This window comes from Pholis gunnellus, assembly GCF_910591455.1.
Source record: "Pholis gunnellus genome assembly, chromosome: 16".
In the NCBI taxonomy this organism is placed as follows: domain Eukaryota; kingdom Metazoa; phylum Chordata; class Actinopteri; order Perciformes; family Pholidae; genus Pholis; species Pholis gunnellus.
The window spans coordinates 22,086,384-22,106,557 of NC_136543.1; the positions used below are offsets into that span (position 1 = coordinate 22,086,384).

At 45.2% G+C, this 20,174-nt stretch overlaps 3 protein-coding genes across 3 annotated transcripts; 1 reads left to right on the forward strand and 2 right to left on the reverse strand.

Annotated features, from left to right (window-relative positions):
- Positions 1 to 357: 357 nt before the first annotated feature.
- LOC306708663 (uncharacterized protein) lies at positions 358 to 4,799 on the reverse strand. The gene is made up of 2 exons (XM_079176551.1): positions 4,500 to 4,799; positions 358 to 1,942 (listed from the first exon to the last, which is right to left on the reverse strand). Exons 1-2 carry the CDS (start codon positions 4,690 to 4,692, stop codon positions 597 to 599), a joined length of 1,539 nt encoding a protein of 512 aa, XP_079032677.1. The 5' UTR covers positions 4,693 to 4,799; the 3' UTR covers positions 358 to 596.
- A 1,570-nt stretch (positions 4,800 to 6,369) lies between these two features.
- On the forward strand, positions 6,370 to 9,074 carry LOC306708664 (uncharacterized protein). The gene is made up of 2 exons (XM_079176552.1): positions 6,370 to 6,617; positions 7,592 to 9,074. The coding sequence occupies exons 1-2, from the start codon at positions 6,440 to 6,442 to the stop codon at positions 8,566 to 8,568; spliced, it is 1,155 nt and encodes a 384-aa protein (XP_079032678.1). The 5' UTR covers positions 6,370 to 6,439; the 3' UTR covers positions 8,569 to 9,074.
- A 939-nt stretch (positions 9,075 to 10,013) lies between these two features.
- LOC306708506 (uncharacterized protein) lies at positions 10,014 to 19,635 on the reverse strand (the record flags this gene model as incomplete). The annotated part of the gene is made up of 3 exons (XM_079176348.1): positions 19,397 to 19,635; positions 13,477 to 14,463; positions 10,014 to 10,102 (listed from the first exon to the last, which is right to left on the reverse strand). The coding sequence occupies exons 1-3, from the start codon at positions 19,593 to 19,595 to the stop codon at positions 10,014 to 10,016; spliced, it is 1,275 nt and encodes a 424-aa protein (XP_079032474.1). The 5' UTR covers positions 19,596 to 19,635.
- Between the last annotated feature and the right edge of the window lie 539 nt (positions 19,636 to 20,174).

A 20,174-nucleotide genomic window follows, 5' to 3' on the forward strand; every position in this document is an offset into this window, starting at 1 on the left:
GCATGATCCTCCTGGAGGAGATAACAACAATAAAAATAATCTGTAAGGGACAGGCTTCATCCTATAAAAAAAAATCACCCACAAAAAAGTAATATGAAACTAAATAATCGTAAAAGTAAAAAACTAAGTGAATAAGAAAATCTGTAAGAGACAAGAGTATTCCCCCTAAACCATTTTGCATCCCTACACATCTCTGTGTTGATTATTCATCAGAATTTCAAAGATTTTTTTTTTATAGATAGAAACAGATTGGTATCATCAGCAAATTAAATAGTAAATACAGTTTAGGAGACAGAAACTAGGTCATTTACATTAATAAGAAAAAGAAGAGGACCTAAGATTGATCCCCGTGGGACCCCATACCAGATGTTTACTTTTAGAGAAGAACACTAACCACAAAAATACTGAATATTGGAAGCTATAGGACCTTAATTTATGAAAAGCTTTTGATAAATCCAGGAACAATCCTCCAGTGTCTACTTTTTTATGTAGAGTTGATGTAATCTCATCAATAAGTAATAAAACAGTCGTATATGTGGAATAGTTTCAACCAAATCCATAGCGTTGCTCACATGAGATGTTGTTGTTGCGTAACTTCAGTTTGTGGCTGAAGGCTCCGCCTCTCTGTCCTCCTCAGTCTGTCTCTGATGAAGCTGTGAGGACTGAAGTCCGACACATTCGTGGTTTCTGAGCTGATAAATCAAAGTGAATCTTTGGTCACAAACACTGCAGCTGAATCGTTTCTCCCCCGTGTGGATTCTCATGTGTTTCTTCAGATTTCCACTTTCACTGAAGGCTCTACCGCACACAGAGCAGCTGAAAGGTTTCTCTCCTGTGTGATTACTCATGTGGTGTGTCAGCTGTACCTTTTGTATGAATCTCTTACCGCACACAGAGCAGTCGAAGGGTTTCTCCCCTGTATGTGTTATCATGTGTCTCTTCATATCTTCCTTGCGCAAAAACCTTTTATCGCAAAATGAGCAACCAAATGGTTTCTCTCCGATGTGGATTTTCATGTGTCTCGTCAGAGTTCCATTTAATCCAAATCGTTTCCCACACTCAGAGCAGCTTAATGGTTTCTCTCCCGTGTGGATTCTCATGTGTTTCTGTAAACTATCGCTGCGAGTAAAAGATTTCTTACAGACTGAGCAGCTGAATGGTTTCTCTCCTGTGTGGGTTCTCATGTGTCCCTTCAGGTTTCCCCCATCACTGAAAGCTTTACCACAGACTGAGCAGCCGAATGGTTTCTCTCCCGTGTGGATTCTCACGTGTTTCTGTAAATCTCCACTCTGAGCAAACGATTTCTTACAGATTGAGCAGCAGAATGGTTTCTCTCCTGTGTGAGTTCTCATGTGTCTCTTCAAAAATGACCTGCAGCCAAATCTTTTCCCACAGTGAGAGCAGCTGAATGGTTTTACACCAGCACTAGATGTTGAATCACTGACAGAAACGTCATCATTATTCAGAGAGTTTAGACCCAACTGAGGTTCTCTGGTCTCCTTCCAGTCATCAGTCTCAGGTTCAGAAGAGTCTCCAGTCTTGTTATCAGGATCTTGTTTTAGATCTGAGCTCCTGTCTGGTTCTGGTCCTCCACAGTCCTCTCCATCAGCTTCTGTTTCCATCTGTTCAGTTTGTCTTTGATGAAGCTGTGAGGACTGAGGTTTCTCTTCATCATCTTCACTCTTCACAGGAGTGAATGAGAACTTGACATCAGCCTCCTCCAGACCTTGAAGCTGCTCTCCCTCCTGACTGGTCCAGAGTTCCTCCTGTTCCTCTTTAATGTGGGGGGGTTCTGGGTCCTCCTGGTCCTCTTTAATGGGTGGGGGCTCTGGGTCCTCCTGGTCCTCTTTAATGTGTGGGGGCTCTGGGTCCTCCTGGTCCAGACTGGAGCTCCAGTCCTGCTGCTGAATCTCTTTGTTATTTACCAACAGCTGCGGGAGGTCTGCAGAAAACAGGAAACACACAGAGATGTTACAAGGAAGTAATAATAATAACATTAATACATTTTGTTTGTAAAGGCCCTGCACATGGTAAAAACAAGGTCTCCCAAGGCAAACAGGGGAGAGCCCAGACTAAGAGCGGTTCAAAATAACCCTGATGATAAGCAGCCCACGGTCTTCAGCCACCTCACCCTGACCAGGGAAACCGGGGCACCCTCCCGGATCCAGACCCAGGAGGGGAGCTCGTCGGCGAGCGTCTGGTGGCCGGGCCTTCGCCCATGGGGCCCGGTCGGACTCAGCCCGAAGAAACAACATGGAGTAGCCACCCTGTGGACCCACCACCCGCAGGGACAAGCATCGGGGTCGGGTGCAATGCAGACCGGGCGGGTGAGGCCGGAGGCCTGGGCGAGCCGATCGCCGGCAGCATAGACTAGCTCTAGTCACCTCGCTAGTGGGGAAAGAGCCGGAGCTGGTGCAGGAGGTGGAGCGATACCAGCTAGATATAGTTGGACTCACCTCCACACACAGCACTGGCTCTGGAACCAAGCTCCTGGAGAGGGGTTGGACTTTGTCCTTTTGACTGTGGTTTGTGCTTATGCACCAAACAGCAGTTCAGAGTATCCGGCCTTCTTGGAGTCGGTGGGAAAGGGCACCGCCTGCCGACTCCATAGTTCTCCTGGAGGACTTCAACGCTCACGTGGGCAATAACGGAGAAAACCTGGCGGGGGGGTGATTGGGAGGAACGGCTTGCCCGATCTGAACCCGAGTGGTGTCTCGTTATTGGACTTCTGTGCTAGCCACGGTTTGGCCATAACGAACACAATGTTCAAACATAAGGTGGCTCATAAGTGTACCTGGTACCAGAACATCTTAGACCGGAGATCAATGATCGACTTTGTAATCGTATCATCTGATCTGCGGCCGTATGTCTTGGACACTCGGGTGAAGAGAGGAGCAGAGCTGTCAACTGATCACCACCTGGTGGTGAGTTGGGTCAGATGGCGGGTAAACCGGTTGGAAAGATCCGGCAAACCCAAACGTATAGTGAGGGTGAACCGGGAACGTCTGGCGGAGGACCCTGTCTGGGAGGTCTTTAACTCCCACCTCCGGAAGAACTTCTCACACATCCCGAGGGAGGTTGGGGACGTGGAAACCGAATGGACCATGTTCAAAGCCTCTATTGTGGACGCGGCCGCTAGGAGCTGTGGCCAGAAGGTCATCGGTGCCTGTCGTGGCGGCAACCCGAGAACCCGGTGGTGGACACCGGAGGTGAGGGAAGCCGTCAAGCTGAAGAAGGAGACCTTCAGGGCCTGTTTGGCCCAGGGGTCTCCTGAAGCAGCTGAGAGGTACCGGCAGGCAAGAAGGGCTGCAGCTGCCGTGGTCGCGGATGCTAAAACTCGGGCATGGGAGGAGTTCAGGGAGGACATGAAGAAGGACTTGCGGTTGGCCTCAAGGAGGTTCTGGCAAACCATCCGATGGCTCAGGAAGGGAAAGCAGGGCCTACCCCAGGCTGTTCTCAGCCGGGGGGGGGGGGGGGGGGAGGGGGACTACTGACCCGGATGGGGGACATCATCGGGTAGTGTAAAGAGCACTTTGAGGATCTCCTAAACCCGACCAACATGTAGGCATGAGGAGGCAGCACCTGAAGACCTGGGGGGGGAAGGGGGCTCAACCATATCCCTGGCAGAGGTCGCTAAGGTAGTCAAAAAGCTCCTTGGTGGTCAAGGCGCCGGGGGTGGATGAGATCCGCCCTGAGATGCTGAAGGCGCTGGACACTGTTGGGCTGTCTTGGCTGACACGCCTCTTCAGTGTCGCATGGGGGTCGGGATCAGTGCCCATGGACTGGCAGACCGGGGTGGTGGTTCCCATTTTCAAAAAGGGGGACCGGAGAGTGTGCTCGAATTATCGGGGTATCACACTACTCAGCCTCCCGGGGAAAGCTTATGCCAGGGTGCTGGAAAGAAGGCTCTGACCGTTTGTCGAACCTCGGATTCAAGAGGAGCAGTGCGGATTCTGTCCCGGCCGTGGACCAGTGGACCAGTGGACCAGCTCTTCACCCTCGCAAGACTACTGGAGGGGTTCTGGGATTTTGCCCAACCAGTCTATATGTGCTTTGTGGACTTGGAGAAGGCTTTTGACCGGGTCCCTCGGGGGTTCTTGTGGGGAGTGCTGCAGGAGTATGGGGTGCCGGACCCGTTCAAGAAGAATCTTGAACTGGATTCTTTGCTGTATGGGGAGCCAGTGGAAGTTTTGAAGGACTGGGGTGATGTGGTCTCTGGTGGAGTGGGAGAGCAGACGGGCAGCTGAGTTCTGGATGTTTTGTAGTTTGTTGATTATTGTGGTGGATTGTGGTGGACCACTGATAGAAGCAGACAGTCCACAGCGGTTTAAAATGTGTAAAAAGATGAACGATAACTCTCAGGATAGAGGACCAGGGACCAGGACTCGTGATGAAGTGGAGCTGATTTATAGTTCAGTTACTGTAAAGTGTAGAATACAGCCGCTCTCCTGTTGTGCCGCCAGTTTAAACAGAGAGAAGAAGAAGTGAAGAGAACCAACCTGCTCTGTGTAGCCGAAGCTGAGGGATGAAAACAGCGTCCAGTAGTTTCCGTTGTCGCTCGTTCTCCTCTTTGGAACGAGAAAGTTCCTCCTCGTACTCTGCTATCGTTCTTTCAAACACACCAAATATCTCTTCAGCAGCCGCAGTTAGTCGCTGGTTGACTAAACATCTCAGCATTTGGACTTTAGACATTTTCACACAACGACACAAACTCCGTCACAAACACCGTTTGCTCTCATCACACAGTCACTCTGACCAGCGCTGTGTTGATCACTTCCGTCCCAGCTAGCATGCTAAGCTAACTCCAATAGCTTCGTAGTCTACCGGGAGATGAGTCAGAGGAAACACACGGAGAGAAAAGTCCATTCAGAAGGTTTCTCCGGACACACAGAGACCAGGATGTATCGGTACTGTTGGTTCTCACGAACTATTTCTCATAACAGACAAAAAGGACTCTCCGTTTCTAGCAGACGCCATCTTGTTCCAAGTTAGCCAGAGTGAGGACAATCACTTCCGGTACATTTCAGTTTCTGGACTTCAAAGTAAAAGCCCCAGTTGGTTTCCCGGTGAAATGACTAGTAATGTAAAATATATATATTTGTACACACAACACATCAACACGTGGTCCGAGCTCAACCGTGCTGCGTTCATAACAAGTGGGGATTTCGGAATCTTGCCAATGTCCTATAAGAAGTTTAACCTTGACGGTCAGTCTATTTATTTTGTATTTTATTCTGAAGGTTTTACTCTTTTTTCTTTTGTCTTTGAGGGTAACACAAGGTGATTTTATATATGCAGTCCGAACATTGAACACAGGGTGGCACATTGACAAAGGAGTGCATATAGGCTGCATATAGTTAGATGTCAAAAGAAAAGAAAAAGGTATCGTTGATTTGGTGAAGTGCATTAAATATCATGTAATGAAAGAATACAATGATTATACACAGATTTGGGGTTTGGGGCGGCAACACCAGCTAAAGGACTTCAAATCAACAGAAGAACAGCTGATGATCGAGGGGTTCACACAGTGGAGATGGTGTCAGTGCTCGTTGCACTACGATGGGTTGAAAAAGCAAGACAGGAAGAGGTGTTGATATGCTCTGACTCATCTTCAGTCCTAGCAAGCTTAAGATCGTTTCATTCAAACCGTCGTCAAGACATAATGTATGAAGTCCTTCAGTCAGCCACAAGGATCAATAAACAGGTTGAACTGCTGTGGTTCAGTGCATGAAGGGCTGATGGGATGAGAAAAGGAAAGGAAACATAGAAATGAAGATTAGAATCAGTAAGGCAGAGGTCAAATGTATTATCTGGGAAAATATCAACCAAATGTGGCTAAACAGGTGGGACAGAGAGGAGAAAGGGAAACATTTATATCATATTCAAAGGGTCACGGCTGGTTCCATAGTGCACCAAACTAAACACTGAACATGATAGAAGACACCAGACAGGGTTGTGTGAAGATGATGATGAGCAATAATCTGAGGGAATCAGGGTCCATGAATGCTCACTGAAAGGAGTCCTGAGCACAGGTGAGGGTCCTGTTAGCTCTCCTAAAGAACACCGGGTTCATAGGGTGTGACGGACATGCAGGGATAAGGTACAAGGGTGCTGGGTAGAGGGCTTATTTGTTGTTGTTTTGTTTGTTTTGGGGTAAAGAGTTTAAGTTTATTGTCTGATCCACACTCCGGAACAGAAGGTGGCGGTAATGCACCAATAAGATGGATGCCAACCGCCGTAAAACTAGAAGAAGAAGAAGAAGAAGAAGAAGAAGAAGAGTAACAGAGTAAATGTACCTGTCGTCACTCGGGGCTTTTATTTGTTTAGACGTGATCCGGATGTTGGTCAGAGCAGCGAGCAGAAGTCAAAGCCTACAAACTAAAAACAGCCGAAGAAGCGACAGCGTCGGTCCTTCTTCTTCTCTGCCTGAGTGAGCAAGATGTCCAGACTCCACGGTCTGAGGGTGTTCATCAACCGGCGGCTCACCGCGGCTGTCGAGGACATCTTCGGACATTTTGAGAGGACGATCACGGAGTATGAAGAGGAGATGGACCGCCGCCATCGTGAGCTACTCGACGAGCTTTCAGCAGCTCAAGTGAAGCTGCGCACAGAACCAGGTGTGTTTCATTTCTCCTGCTGTTCACTGATCGTGTGTTATGTGTTGCTGCTAAGCTAACGCTAGCTAAACCCGTCCATACAGTTAGCCTGTTAGCAGCTAGCTTCTGCTAACGGAGGTAACAGTCAGCTGTGTTTATAAATTGCTAACAGCTAGCAGCTAGCTTCTGCTAGCAGAGGTAACGACCAGCTGTGTTTAAAAAGAGCTAACAGCTAGCTCCTGTTAACGGAGGTAACAAGACAGCTGTGTTTATAAAGAGCTAGCAGCTAGCAGCGAGCTTCTGCTAACGGAGGTAACAACCAGCTGTGTTTATAAAGAGCTAACAGCGAGCTCCTGCTAACGGAGGTAACAACCAGCTGTGTTTATAAAGAGCTAGCAGCGAGCTTCTGCTAACGGGGGTAACAGTCAGCTGTGTTTATAAACAGCTAGTAGCTAGCTGCTAGCTCCTGCTAACGGAGTTAACAGTCCAACATGAACCCAGCTGTGTTTATAAAGAGCCAGCAGGTCGGTACTGTACCGTTATTACTAATCAATAATTCTATTCACTGTTGTCACACGAAGCACCTTCAACCAACCTTGATCACAGCACGTCACTGCTCATCCTGGCTCTCTGATTGGCTACACGGTGTGATGACATCATACTGTGTAGCCAATCCAGCCCTTCAAATGATCGTCCCCGGATCACAGGGACACACAGGACCTCCAGTAATCTGCAAAGAAAACCGTTCATCTCAAGTCTTGTGTTCAGGACAAACTTCTGATTAATGAATGATCCGTTATCTCATCACTGCTACTGTTCGACTGTGAGATTAACAGAACAAGGCTCCTGAGATCAACTCTTCTGGGTTTCTCAAAGGAGTCATCTTTATTTATATATAAACTTACGTGATATCTAAACTATAGATCTTTATTTTTCTAACTAACTCAATACCTAAACTGTGGATCTTTCTTTTCCTCAATGTGTGTGTCCTGCAGACGTCCAGCAGCTGTTAGCAAATAAAGAAGAGGTTCCCCTTGAGCAGCAAGACTGGAGCTCCAGTCTGGACCAGGAGGACCCAGAGCCTCCACACATTAAAGAGGAACAGGAGGAACTCTGGACCAGTCAGGAGGGAGAGCAGCTTCAAGGTCTGGAGGAGGCTGATATCACCAAGTTCTCATTCACTCCTGTGAAGAGTGAAGATGATGAAGAGGAAGCTCAGTACTCACAGCGTCATCAAAGACAAACTGAACAGATGGAAACAGAAGCTGATGGAGAGGACTGTGGAGGACCAGAACCAGACAGGAACTCAGATCCGGGTAGACATCCAGAAACTGTAGATAAGACAGGAGACTCTCTTGAACCTCAGACTGACGATGATGACCCCAGAGAACCTCAGTCTGGTTTAAACTCTCTGAGTAACGACGGCGTTCCTGTTAACGATGTCAAATGTAATGTTGGAAAAAAATCTTTTATCTGCTGCGAATGTGGTCGAAAATTTGGCCGTAAGGACAGTCTGCGGAGACACATGAGGTTTCACACGGGAGAGAAACCGTACAGTTGCTCAGCTTGCGGTAAAGGATTTTCTCAGAGGCCGAACTTGATTCGTCACATGAGATGTCACTCCGGAGAGAAACCTTTCCGCTGCTCCTTCTGCGACACAAGTTTCGCTGTCCGGAGCGCTCTGGTGAATCACATGAGAATCCACACCGGGGAGAAACCGTTCAGCTGCTTGTATTGTGACAAAAGCTTCACTCAAAAGGGAGGCCTGAAGAAGCACATGACCGTCCACACAGGAGAGAAACCATTTAGCTGTCCGGTGTGCAATAAAAGTTTTTCCCAAAAGGCCAATCTGACGTACCACTTCTCGTTGCACACGGGACAGAAACAGTTCAGCTGTAGCCTTTGTGACAAACGGTTCACATGGCAGTCGCAGGTCCGAAGTCACAAGTGTGTCGGTGAGAGCAGTAAATAGGGATCGATACCCAAACCCCAGTTTTAGACGGGCACCTGTTCAACATAATTAAAGACTGGAGTGTTGATCAGAGGTTCAATGTAACCTCTGGAGAAAACAGCCAATACTTGATCAATGCACCTGTTCAACAAGCGTAAACATGATCTGCTCTGTCCTCCATGTTTACGCTGCTAGCTCGGCTAATTATTACCAACAAGCTGAAACGGAAGCTGTTCATTTCTGTTGTCAAAATATAGATTTTTATTTCTATACCTTTGATATCTGTTTTAACAAAAGTGCTTGTGAACGTAACATTTAGTCCTCTGTAAAGAAAACACTAGATTTAGAGATATTGATGATCTTTCTATGATGTTATTAAGTATGTTTAATACATATAATGTCATTTTCATATAAGTTGTAACGCTGATTATATACAGTAAAAAAAAAAAGATGTAATCATTTGTGTGTACTGTAAGAGGAAGTAGTAAATGATTTCTGAACAGTTTTGTGCGTTAATATTAAAGCCGCTGACGGTACTATAGAGTTTATAGTACTATGTTGGATATACTGACGTTATGACATGAAAGTTCTGATGATATTTACTGAAAATAAATGTTGATTGAGTTTGGAGTCATTAAGTATTCTGGTGATTAGTATGTATGTAACGTCTACATATCCATAACTTCTGCATGCTGGGTTTACTCCACCGTCCGCCACTTTCACCATCTCAAAGTTCTCGGGCCACTTAGTCGGAGAGGTTTCTCAATACTGACTCGTGACTCGGGTTTATTTGAGCATAAACTAGTCACAGCAGGAGATTTCCATCCAAGTTAATATTGAGTGATGTTCAGTATTAAGTAATATGACTAACATGCTATAATACGGTATAATACACGGCTTATACAATGTATAACACGGAACAACAGTATAACGCGGTATAATACAGTGTAACGCGGTGTACCGCGTTCTAACGGGTGGGGCGGTATAACGGGACAAGTACAGGGCAGCAGTGGAGGACTTTGTGGAGTGGGCCGGTAGAAATCACCTGCTTCTGAACGTGGCCAAGACCAGAGAGATGGTGGTGGACTTCAGGAGGAAGACGACGGCTCCACAACCGCTGAGAGTTCTGGGAGAGGACGTGGACATGATGGAGGAGGACAAGTTCCTGGTGTCTCCATCAACAACACACTGAACTGGAAGAACAACATCAACGCTGTGCACAAGAAGGGGAGGAGTCGACTCTTCTTCTTGAGGGAACTTCGATCCTTCAACGTGTGCAGCGAGATGTTGGAGATGTTCTACCAGTCTGGTGTGGTCAGTGCACTTTACTGCTCTGTAGTCTGCTGGAGCAGCATTGGAGCCGGAGACACCGACAGACTCAACAAACTAGTTAAGAAGGCTCCATCATTGGCTGCAAACAAGACAATCTGGAACAGGTGGTGGAGAGGAGGACACTGAAGAAACTGTTATCCATACTGGATCACCAGGACCCCCCTCTGCACCACCTGCTGCAGGGACAGACTGTCCGGGTACAGACGAGTCAGGATACAGGACCCTGGTAAATAACATTCTTGTCTACGGAGAAGAGAACAACCTCATCCTCAACACAGACAAAACCAAAGAAATAATAATAGACTTTAGGAAGAATCCTCCCCTCTACAGCCTCTTATCGTCAAGGGGACCGAGGTGGAGAGGACCGACGGCTACAGATTCTTGGGAATGCAGGTTACTTCGGACCTGAGCTGGACTCCTAACAGCACAGCCACAGTAAAGAAAGCCCAGAAAAGGCTTTATTTCATCAGGCTGCTCAGGAAAGCTGGTCTGAGCCGTCGCCCTCTCACCCAGGCCTACAGAGGACTGGCAGAGAGCATCCTCACCACAGGCATCACTGTCTGGTATGGCAACACCACACAGGCAGAGAGGAAGGCTCTGCAAAGAGTCATAAAGACAGAGAATCACAGGGACAACACTTCCTTCCATGGACTCAATGTATGGGCAGCGCTGCCGGAAAAGAGCGGAGGGAATCATCAGAGACTCACTCCACCCAGCTCACTCTCTGCTCAGACACAAACATGCACCTATAACTTGAGGCACAGCAGAGCGGACAGCATCATCACACACACAACACGTTTTTTAACAGCTTCTTCCCTGCCACAGTCACAATGATGGCAAAATAAAAAGGCTGAAACATGTGTAAACAATAATCCACTTTACTTCACCTAACATGTGCAATATTATTATCTATGAACAGGGCAATATTCTTATCTGTGCAATATCCCCACCATAACCTTCCACCTCTCAAAATGTGCAATATTCCCATAAACAGGTACTCATTCTCCATATTATGTATAGTGTTTTTATACTTGTATATCCTTCTTATTATTATAAAGTGTTTTTATCCTTACTTTTATCTTTACTATCTCCTAATGTTGACTCAGAGAGCTCTGCACAAATAATTCCAATGTATCTGGACTGTTGGTCTCTGTACAAATGGCAAATAAAGAACCTTGAACCTTGAACCTTGGACAGACTGACCAGACTGATCCAGATACAAGAGAACATTCCCGCAATCAGACTTTATAATAAATCACCTCTGGACAAATCATCCACAAGACGAAAACTCAGTTACACTGTTTGTTGTTGTTGGTTAAAAAATATTTGCACTGTTTAGTTAGTTAATTTAATACTGTTCTATTTCATTGTATATATTGGGCATTTTTTACATTAAATATGTTTTACTCTGTTACTGTGATTGCTTACCTGTATCATAATGCTGCTGCGGGATGAATAAAGTATCTAACGCTGTGTAGCAAGAGAGTCCGACTCACCGGAGGTGGACTTGGGAGTCGTGATATCTGACTTTACATATATTGTATGTATTAAGTTATATATGTTATATATATATATATATATATATATATATATATATATATATATATATATATATATATATAACTATACATACAATGTATGTATTAATAGTTCAACTCTATTAACAATAAAAAACGAAAAAATCACATTCATTCAGTATGTACAGCATTTGCCATGACACTCAAAATTGAGCTCAGGTCAATCCTGCTTTCACTGATCATCCTTGAGATGTTTCTACCACTTGATTTGAATCCACCTGTGGAACATTCAGTTGATTGGACATGATTTGGAAAGGCACACACCTGTCTGTTAAAGGTCCCACAGCTGACAGTGCATGTCAGAACACAAACCAAGCCATGAAGTCCAAGGAACTGTCTGTGGACCTCCGAGACTGGATTGTATCGAGGCACAGATTTGGGGCTTCACGCTCACACTGCTACAAACCGCCCCAGTGCTGCTGAAGATCACCTTCTGAAGGAGCCAATATAACAACATCTGCAAAGAGCAGGGACGCAAATTCTGAGGCCCTCAAACCAGACATTCTCCTCCCCCCGGCTACACCTTGAAGTCCTGTCCATAAAAATCACAAACAGGATAAGTGACAAGGGACAACCCTGGTAGAGGAACTATCTAGTTTATACCGCTCCACCTCCCGCACCAGCTCTGGTTCCTCCTCCACCAGAGAGGTGACATTCCATGTCCCGAGAGCTAGTCTGCGATGCCGGAGGTCAGCACGTCTAGGGCCCCGCCAGTCTCAATCAAACTAATCAGATGAGGAACATTTATTAGAATAAAGCTGAACTTTTATTATCTGCAATGATCCCAACAGGCAGAAAACTCCAGGAACTGGAGAAGAGTGGAGACAGAAGCAGTAACAGTGGCTTCATGTTAAGTTTCTGTAGTGAAAAAAGACCGACTGGTAATATTTCCATTACACCTTCTAAACACTGAATTATATGACATGACATTAACGAAAAAGCCACAACAGCACACGATTAAATACAAGGAGAGACGTTTCCAGACTTTATCAAACATCATGTGAGGTTTCTTTCTACTTTCTATGAAGATGACGAAACGTCAATCAGTGGAGTTGGGTCAATTTCAGGCTGAGCCGGTCCAGAGCGCGAGCTCAAACTAGTTTGATTTATTCAAACTGGCGGAACCAGCTTTTGTCATTGTGACACGTTCTTGCAAATGAAAACGTAGCAATCAGCAAGCTGTGCCGATGTGCATTATTTATAATCAATATGACGATGTGAGTAACATAATATGATGTTTGTTTACAAACCACAGACTACACACAGAATTGGATGTAGTCTTCGTGGCCTCACCCATTAGTCGGTGGACTGACGTTTTGAAGCCTCGAGTTTGGCCTTTTAGTCGTCGCCATGTTTATTTTTTTGCAACCAGAAGGGACAGGGGCGACTGTGGCTGAGTGGAGAGCAGGGCCGTCTTTCAATCAGAGAATTGGTGGTTCAAACCCTGGCTCTGGCTCCGGCACCACTAGTTGCAAGTTGATGTGTCCTTGAGCAAGACACTTAACCCCGAAAGTTGCTCCCGTAGCTGTGCCTACGGTATGATAGCATCTAAAATGTAAGTTGCTTTGGATAAAAGCGTCAGCTAAATGACTGTAATGTAATGTAATGACACTAGAGGGTGGAGCTAAGTTAAGCTAACTAAATGGTTTCTCTCCTGTATGAATTCTGTCTCTTCAGATATGTCTTGCAGCCAAACATTTTTACCACAAATTGAGCAACAATTGTTTTTCATCAGTGTCACATTTCATATCACTTTGATAGACTTCATCATTATTTACAGAGTTTAAACCTGACTGAGGTTCTCTGGTCTCCTTGCTGCTGGCTGGAGGTTCTGCCTCTCTGTTCTCCTCAGTCTGAGTCTGATGAAGCTGTGAGGACTGACGACCGACACATTCATGGTTTCTGAGCTGATAAATCCAAGTGAATCTTTGGTCACAAACACTGCAGCTGAACCTTTTCTCTCCTGTGTGGGTTATTTTGTGTTTATTCAGATGTGACTTAAAGCCAAATCTTTTCCCACACTCTGAGCATCCAAACGGTTTCTCTCCTGTGTGGATTCTCATGTGTCTCTGTAAATCTCCACTCTGTGTATAAGATTTCTCACAAAGTGAGCAGCTGAATGGTTTCTCTCCTGTATGAGATCTCATGTGTACTTTCAGATTTCCACTATCACTGAAACTTTTTCCACACACTGAGCAGCTGAATGGTTTCTCTCCTGTGTGAGTTCTAATGTGTTTATTTAGATGTGACTTGAAGCCAAATCTTTTCCCACACAGTGAGCAGCTGAAAGGTTTCTCCCCTGAATGAGATCTCATGTGAACCTTCAGATTTCCACTATCACTGAAGGCTTTTCCGCACACTGAGCAGCTGAATGGTTTCTCTCCTGTGTGGATTCTCATGTGTTTCTGTAAATTCCCACTCTGTGTAAAAGATTTCTGACAAACGGAGCAGCTGGATGGTTTCTCTCTTGTATGAGTTACCATATGTCTCCTTAAATTTCTCTCAAAGACAAATCTTTTCCAACAGTGAGAGCAGCTAAATGGTTTCTCAACAGCACTACATCTTGAACCACTGACAGAAACTTTTTTAAAGTTTAAACCTGACTGAGGTTCTCTAGTCTCCGTCCAGTCATCACTGTTATCAGTCTCAGGTTCAGAAGAGTCTCCAGTCTTGTTAACAGTATCTGGTTCTGGATCTGAGTTCCTGTCTGGTTCTGGTCCTCCACAGTCCTCTCCATCAGCTTCTGTTTCCATCTGTTCAGTTTGTCTTTGATGAAGCTGTGAGGACTGAGCTTCCTCTTCATCATCTTCACTCTTCACAGGAGTGAACGAGAACTTGATATCAGCCTCCTCCAGACCTTGAAGCTGCTCTCCCTCCTGACTGGTCCAGAGTTCCTCCTGTTCCTCTTTAATGTGTGGGGGCTCTGGGTCCTCCTGGTCCAGATTGGAGCTCCACTCCTGCTGCTCAGGGGGAACCTCTTCTTTAACCACCAACAGCTGCTGGACATCTGCAGGAAACACACATTGAGGAAAAACCAGGAGTTTATGTTAAAGTCAAGCTTGAAATGGTAAAATTATATTTTTATGATGTTTTTGTATCAAAGTGTTGGGAAAACATTAATGACTAATGAACATTTGCATCTTAAAAGGCCTGTGTCCTCATGTTAAGCAATCTTCACATGAGCTTTCTCAGCTGTGTTCTTCATTAAGTGTCTTAGTTTTATTTCTTAAGCTTTTAAACCCTAAGCCTATTTTGAGCCCTCTGCTTGAAAATTTCATACCCGTATTCAAAGGGGCTTCTCTCGCTAACTACAAGGTCTATTTGAATAATTTCAATGGAATTATAACACTTGTGATAGTTTTTTATATATGTACATATCAGTGTATATGTTACTGGTTAATGCTGAATGAATATAACACACAGCTCAAATAAAAAATGTTCAGGTTCGCCTGAAAAAAAAGCACTTTTATTGATTTGAAATGATGAGGTCCAAGGCTTAAACTCTCTCAAATCATATCACAACACGTCAGCAGGCCTTTTTAAAAAAAAAATTGGCTTTGACAGAGTGAAGTATGCCTGAGAAATCAAGGCCGGTGTACAGGTCAGCTGAGGTCAGCCAACGTCAATTCTGATTTTGGAAGGAGCACATATAGCTGTTTTATTGTATTTTTATATACTATATATTTATATATTAGTATTTTATCACTAATAGTGTTCAATCTATCTAATACAGCAGTTTGGCATCATTTTGAGAGCCTGGGCCATATAAAAACCTGTAAAATATGGCTCATTTTCGTCAGAATTTCAGTTTTACAAGATGTATTTGAACCTAACATAGCCTGTGATTGGCCGATTTGTGCATTTCGTACAGATCTGAACCCGGAAGAGTGTGGGCAGTGTAGTGATACCTTCTTTGAGTTGTTTGACAGAATTTTAAGCCAATAAAATAATCGAAAACCGTGATCCGCCCCCATGGGTCAAACCCATTGGCCAAAACTGAAATTATTACTCATTCGTCATAGAAGCTCGTAGAGACTCATTTGTTTCGAAGGACGAAGGACAGAGAGCAGCTGCAAATGGAGCAAAAGGATTACATTTTTTCGGGGCGATTTTCTTCCAAAAAAACATCTAAAAGGTATGCTGTTAGGCTGTGTGTTGATCCAAGGTAGAATAATTGTAACTTTGTAATGGTGAAAAGTAGAAGAATTCGGAAGCTATGGTTCGATTCAGTGTCTTGTGCTCGTGCTCCTGGATATGCGCTTTGTCTGAAAAGTGCCGTAGATCGCGACTGGGATCGATAACGGTGAACATTGCTCGCCTTCTCCTGGTGAGAAATAGGTGAAATTGTGGTAGTATCTTGAAGTACTTTGTGTATATATATGCTTTTGAGTGATTAAAATAGGTTACATGGTCCATTTTATCAGAATTTCTTCATCATGTACGTTTTTTAAATATTTTAAAATATCATTTCATTCGTTCTCAGAAGTTATTTGTACTACATGTGTGTACTCTGTAGTAGTAGTATCAGCAGTAGTAGTAGTAGTAGTAGTGCAAGCATTAGTAGTAGTAGTATTAGTATTAGTAGTATCAGTATAAGAAGTAATAGTAGTAGTATCAGCAGCAGTAGTAGTATCAGCAGTAGTAGTGGTATCAGTATGAGTAGTGGTAGTATCAGCAGTAGTAGTAGTAGTAATATTCCAGACGTCCCGCTCCCCAGCAAATATTTCCAGTTCTTCCTGATAAATCCAGAGGCGTTCTCAGGTCAGGAAAGATATATAATCTCTCTTACTAATTGGACGAGCCTGGGAAACCTCTAAAGGAGTTCGTCCAGGAGGATCCTGATCAGATGCCCGAACCACCTCAGCTTGACCCTCTCAAAGTACTGAAGCAATGTCTCTACTCTGAGCTCCTCTCTCTATCTCGACGGCTGAGCCCAGACTTCCTGCAAAGTAAGTTAATTTCAGCCGCTTGCATCCTCGATATCCTCGATTCTGTTGGCACCTCAGGGCCAATCTCATCCATCTCTGCCTCGTCCACGGAGGACGTGTCTGTCGCGGTCAGGAGTTTTCAAAGTTTTCTTTCCACCCTCGAAAACATCCCCAGTTCTTTTCCCTGCTGAAAACAGATCGAGTCAAGCCCTGCTTTCCCTTTCTGAGTCCTCTTACGGTTTGCCAGAACTTCCTTGAGGCGAACTTCAAGTCTTTCTCCATAGTCTCCCCCCGAACTCCTACCACACGTCAGTAGTGTTGTATATTAAGAGTGCTGGTATTGCCTTTTAAATTTTAAATCCATTTACTCTGGAAAGTGGAATAGAAATATGTGTTTACTTACAATGGATTCATATCACTCCGTGTGACTCCCTCTATCACCCCGTGTGACTCCTTCTCCCTCTATCACCCCGTGTGACTCCTTCTCTCTCTATCACTCCGTGTGACTCCTTCTCCCTCTATCACCCCGTGTGACTCCTTCTCTCTCTATCACCCCGTGTGACTCCTTCTCCCTCTATCACCCCGTGTGACTCCTTCTCTCTCTATCACCCCGTGTGACTCCTTCTCCCTCTATCACTCCGTGTGACTCCTTCTCTCTCTATCACTCCGTGTGACTCCTTCTCTCTCTATCACTCCGTGTGACTCCTTCTCCCTCTATCACTCCGTGTGACTCCTTCTCCCTCTATCACTCCGTGTGACTCCTTCTCCCTCTATCACCCCGTGTGACTCCCTCTATCACTCCGTGTGACTCCTTCTATCACCCCGTGTGACTCCTTCTATCACCCCGTGTGACTCCCTCTATCACTCCGTGTGACTCCTTCTCCTTCTATCACCCCGTGTGACTCCCTCTATCACTCCGTGTGACTCCTTCTCCCTCTATCACTCCGTGTGACTCCTTCTATCACCCCGTGTGACTCCTTCTATCACTCCGTGTGACTCCCTCTATCACCCCGTGTGACTCCCTCTATCACTCCGTGTGACTCTCTCTATCACCCCGTGTGACTCCTTCTATCACCCCGTGTGACTCCTTCTATCACTCCGTGTGACTCCTTCTATCACTCCGTGTGACTCCTTCTATCACCCTGTGTGACTCCTTCTATCACTCCGTGTGACTCCCTCTATCACCCCGTGTGACTCCCTCTATCACTCCGTGTGACTCTCTCTATCACCCCGTGTGACTCCTTCTATCACCCCGTGTGACTCCTTCTATCACTCCGTGTGACTCCTTCTATCACTCCGTGTGACTCCTTCTATCACCCCGTGTGACTCCTTCTATCACTCCGTGTGACTCCTTCTATCACCCTGTGTGACTCCTTCTATCACTCCGTGTGACTCCTTCTATCACTCCGTGTGACTCCCTCTATCACTCCGTGTGACTCTCTCTATCACCCCGTGTGACTCCTTCTCCCTCTATCACCCCGTGTGACTCCTTCTATCACTCCGTGTGACTCCTTCTCCCTCTATCACCCCGTGTGACTCCCTCTATCACTCCGTGTGACTCCTTCTCCCTCTATCACCCCGTGTGACTCCTTCTATCACTCCGTGTGACTCCTTCTCCCTCTATCACCCCGTGTGACTCCCTCTATCACTCCGTGTGACTCCTTCTCCCTCTATCACCCCGTGTGACTCCTTCTATCACTCCGTGTGACTCCTTCTCCCTCTATCACCCCGTGTGACTCCTTCTATCACTCCGTGTGACTCCTTCTCCCTCTATCACTCCGTGTGACTCTCTCTATCACCCCGTGTGACTCCTTCTATCACTCCGTGTGACTCCTTCTCCCTCTATCACCCCGTGTGACTCCCTCTATCACCCCGTGTGACTCCCTCTATCACCCCGTGTGACTCCTTCTCCCTCTATCACCCCGTGTGACTCCTTCTATCACCCGTACTTGTTTATTGTCCTGTATCTGTTCGTTTGTGCACTTTATTTTATATTTTACTTTATTTTATATTTTACTGTACATTTTAATATGTTTCTACTTTTTGCACTGTGTTGATTGTTGTTTAATGTTTAATGTTTTGCACCACCCGTCATGTAAAATTCCTTGTATGTGCAACATACCATGGCAACAAAAGGTTCTGATTCTGATATTCCTTAGCTTCTTACCTATCAGAGGAGACCAGATTCATGTGGTTTAGGAGCTTTTCCTGTTTCATTTGGGTTTGTTACTTTAGGCGTTGGGAAGCAGAATAAGGGTGTTACTTGTGCTCTCCAACAACCACAACCTGCATGTCCGTCCTGAAATGAAGATAGAAACTGGATGTCTTTCCTCTCAAGGCGTCGATGCCGCTCTGCTCTTCCTGTGATAACCTCCTGTTCTTATGGGCTAACTGTTATGTGCTAACACTCAGTGTTCAGAATGGTTTCTTCCTTAAAGCTGTCGATGAAGCTCCTTCAGTTCAAGACACATTAACATGTTCATTTAACCTCACCCATCCTACTGGATGATGAAGAGGAGCCGTGTCCTAATCGACGTCATTGCTGCAGCTATAAAACCTCCACAATCTTCTGAAGCGTGGGTGTACGACGTCATCTAAAGTTTTTATACGGACGTTTTACATTTTCTGTTTACTTTAACAGCCGTTACAAGGTTACAGATTCTTGTTACAGTCTGTGAATCGTTCCACATATTTCATTTTATCTCATAAATCTGTTTTCAGTCATTATCTTAACTGCATATTACTCCAGTGATGAAATCGATCCACATCACGACATTTTGAGTTTAAAGTAAAAATACTGATTCTCCAGTTGCTTTGTGTCAAGTTCTTGATGTTCATTTTGGGTAAATTAATTGTCATGATAATCGGGTAATAAAAAAAAAATCTTTAGCATAACCAACAAATTTATGGACTAAAAATAATTGTTGGATTAATTGATATAAAAAACATGGTTCAGTCCTAAAGTGAAGCAGTAGACCTCTGAAGAGGTTCTGAAGATGTGTGAGGACTCACCTGGTTGTGTTTGTGGTGACTCGACCTCGGGGAGGAAGTCCACGGTGTCATCAGACAGGTGTGGTGGAGGTCTCAGGTGTGGTGGAGGTCTCAGGTGTGGTGGAGGTCTCAGGTGTGGTGGAGGTCTCGTCTCCCTGGGGGGTCTCCGGTGGACCACCGGTGGATCGGCTCTGACGTAGGTCTCCTCAGACTCCATCATCTTCAGTGATCACTGGATCCGGCTGGAAGGACCACCTGTAACGGAGGGACGGTTACCTGGATGAGTAACTTCACGTATCACTCCGGTTAGAGAGGACGGAGGTCTAAAGCGTGAACATCTTCTCCTGATGGGGGACTGGTCTGCTGTTAAGCTCCCTGATTAGTCCAGAGGACGACGGAAGTAACAAGAGAAACCGAAGTTCAAGAAGAACTTGAAAAAATGATCATTTAGAAACACCTGAACAGAGTTAAAGTACTATTAACACAAACCTACGTCCAGCTCTCAGGTTCTTTATAAACAGAGAAGTGGAAGCACCACAGCCCAGAACATCTGCAATAAACAGAAATAACAAACCAACAGAGGAAATGATTTGATCAAATATCGTCCTCTACATTACCAAATGAAATATTCTCAAACGGTTTAAACGTTCTCAACTACAGAATCAGTAACACGAGTCTGAACAGAGAGAAGGATTTCATTGGTCCAGTAACCTGAAGACCTTTTATTTTGACATTAGTTTGAGTGACGGTGAGAGAACGTCCAGTGACCTGGTCAGGTTTTTGGAGAAAACTGTCATTT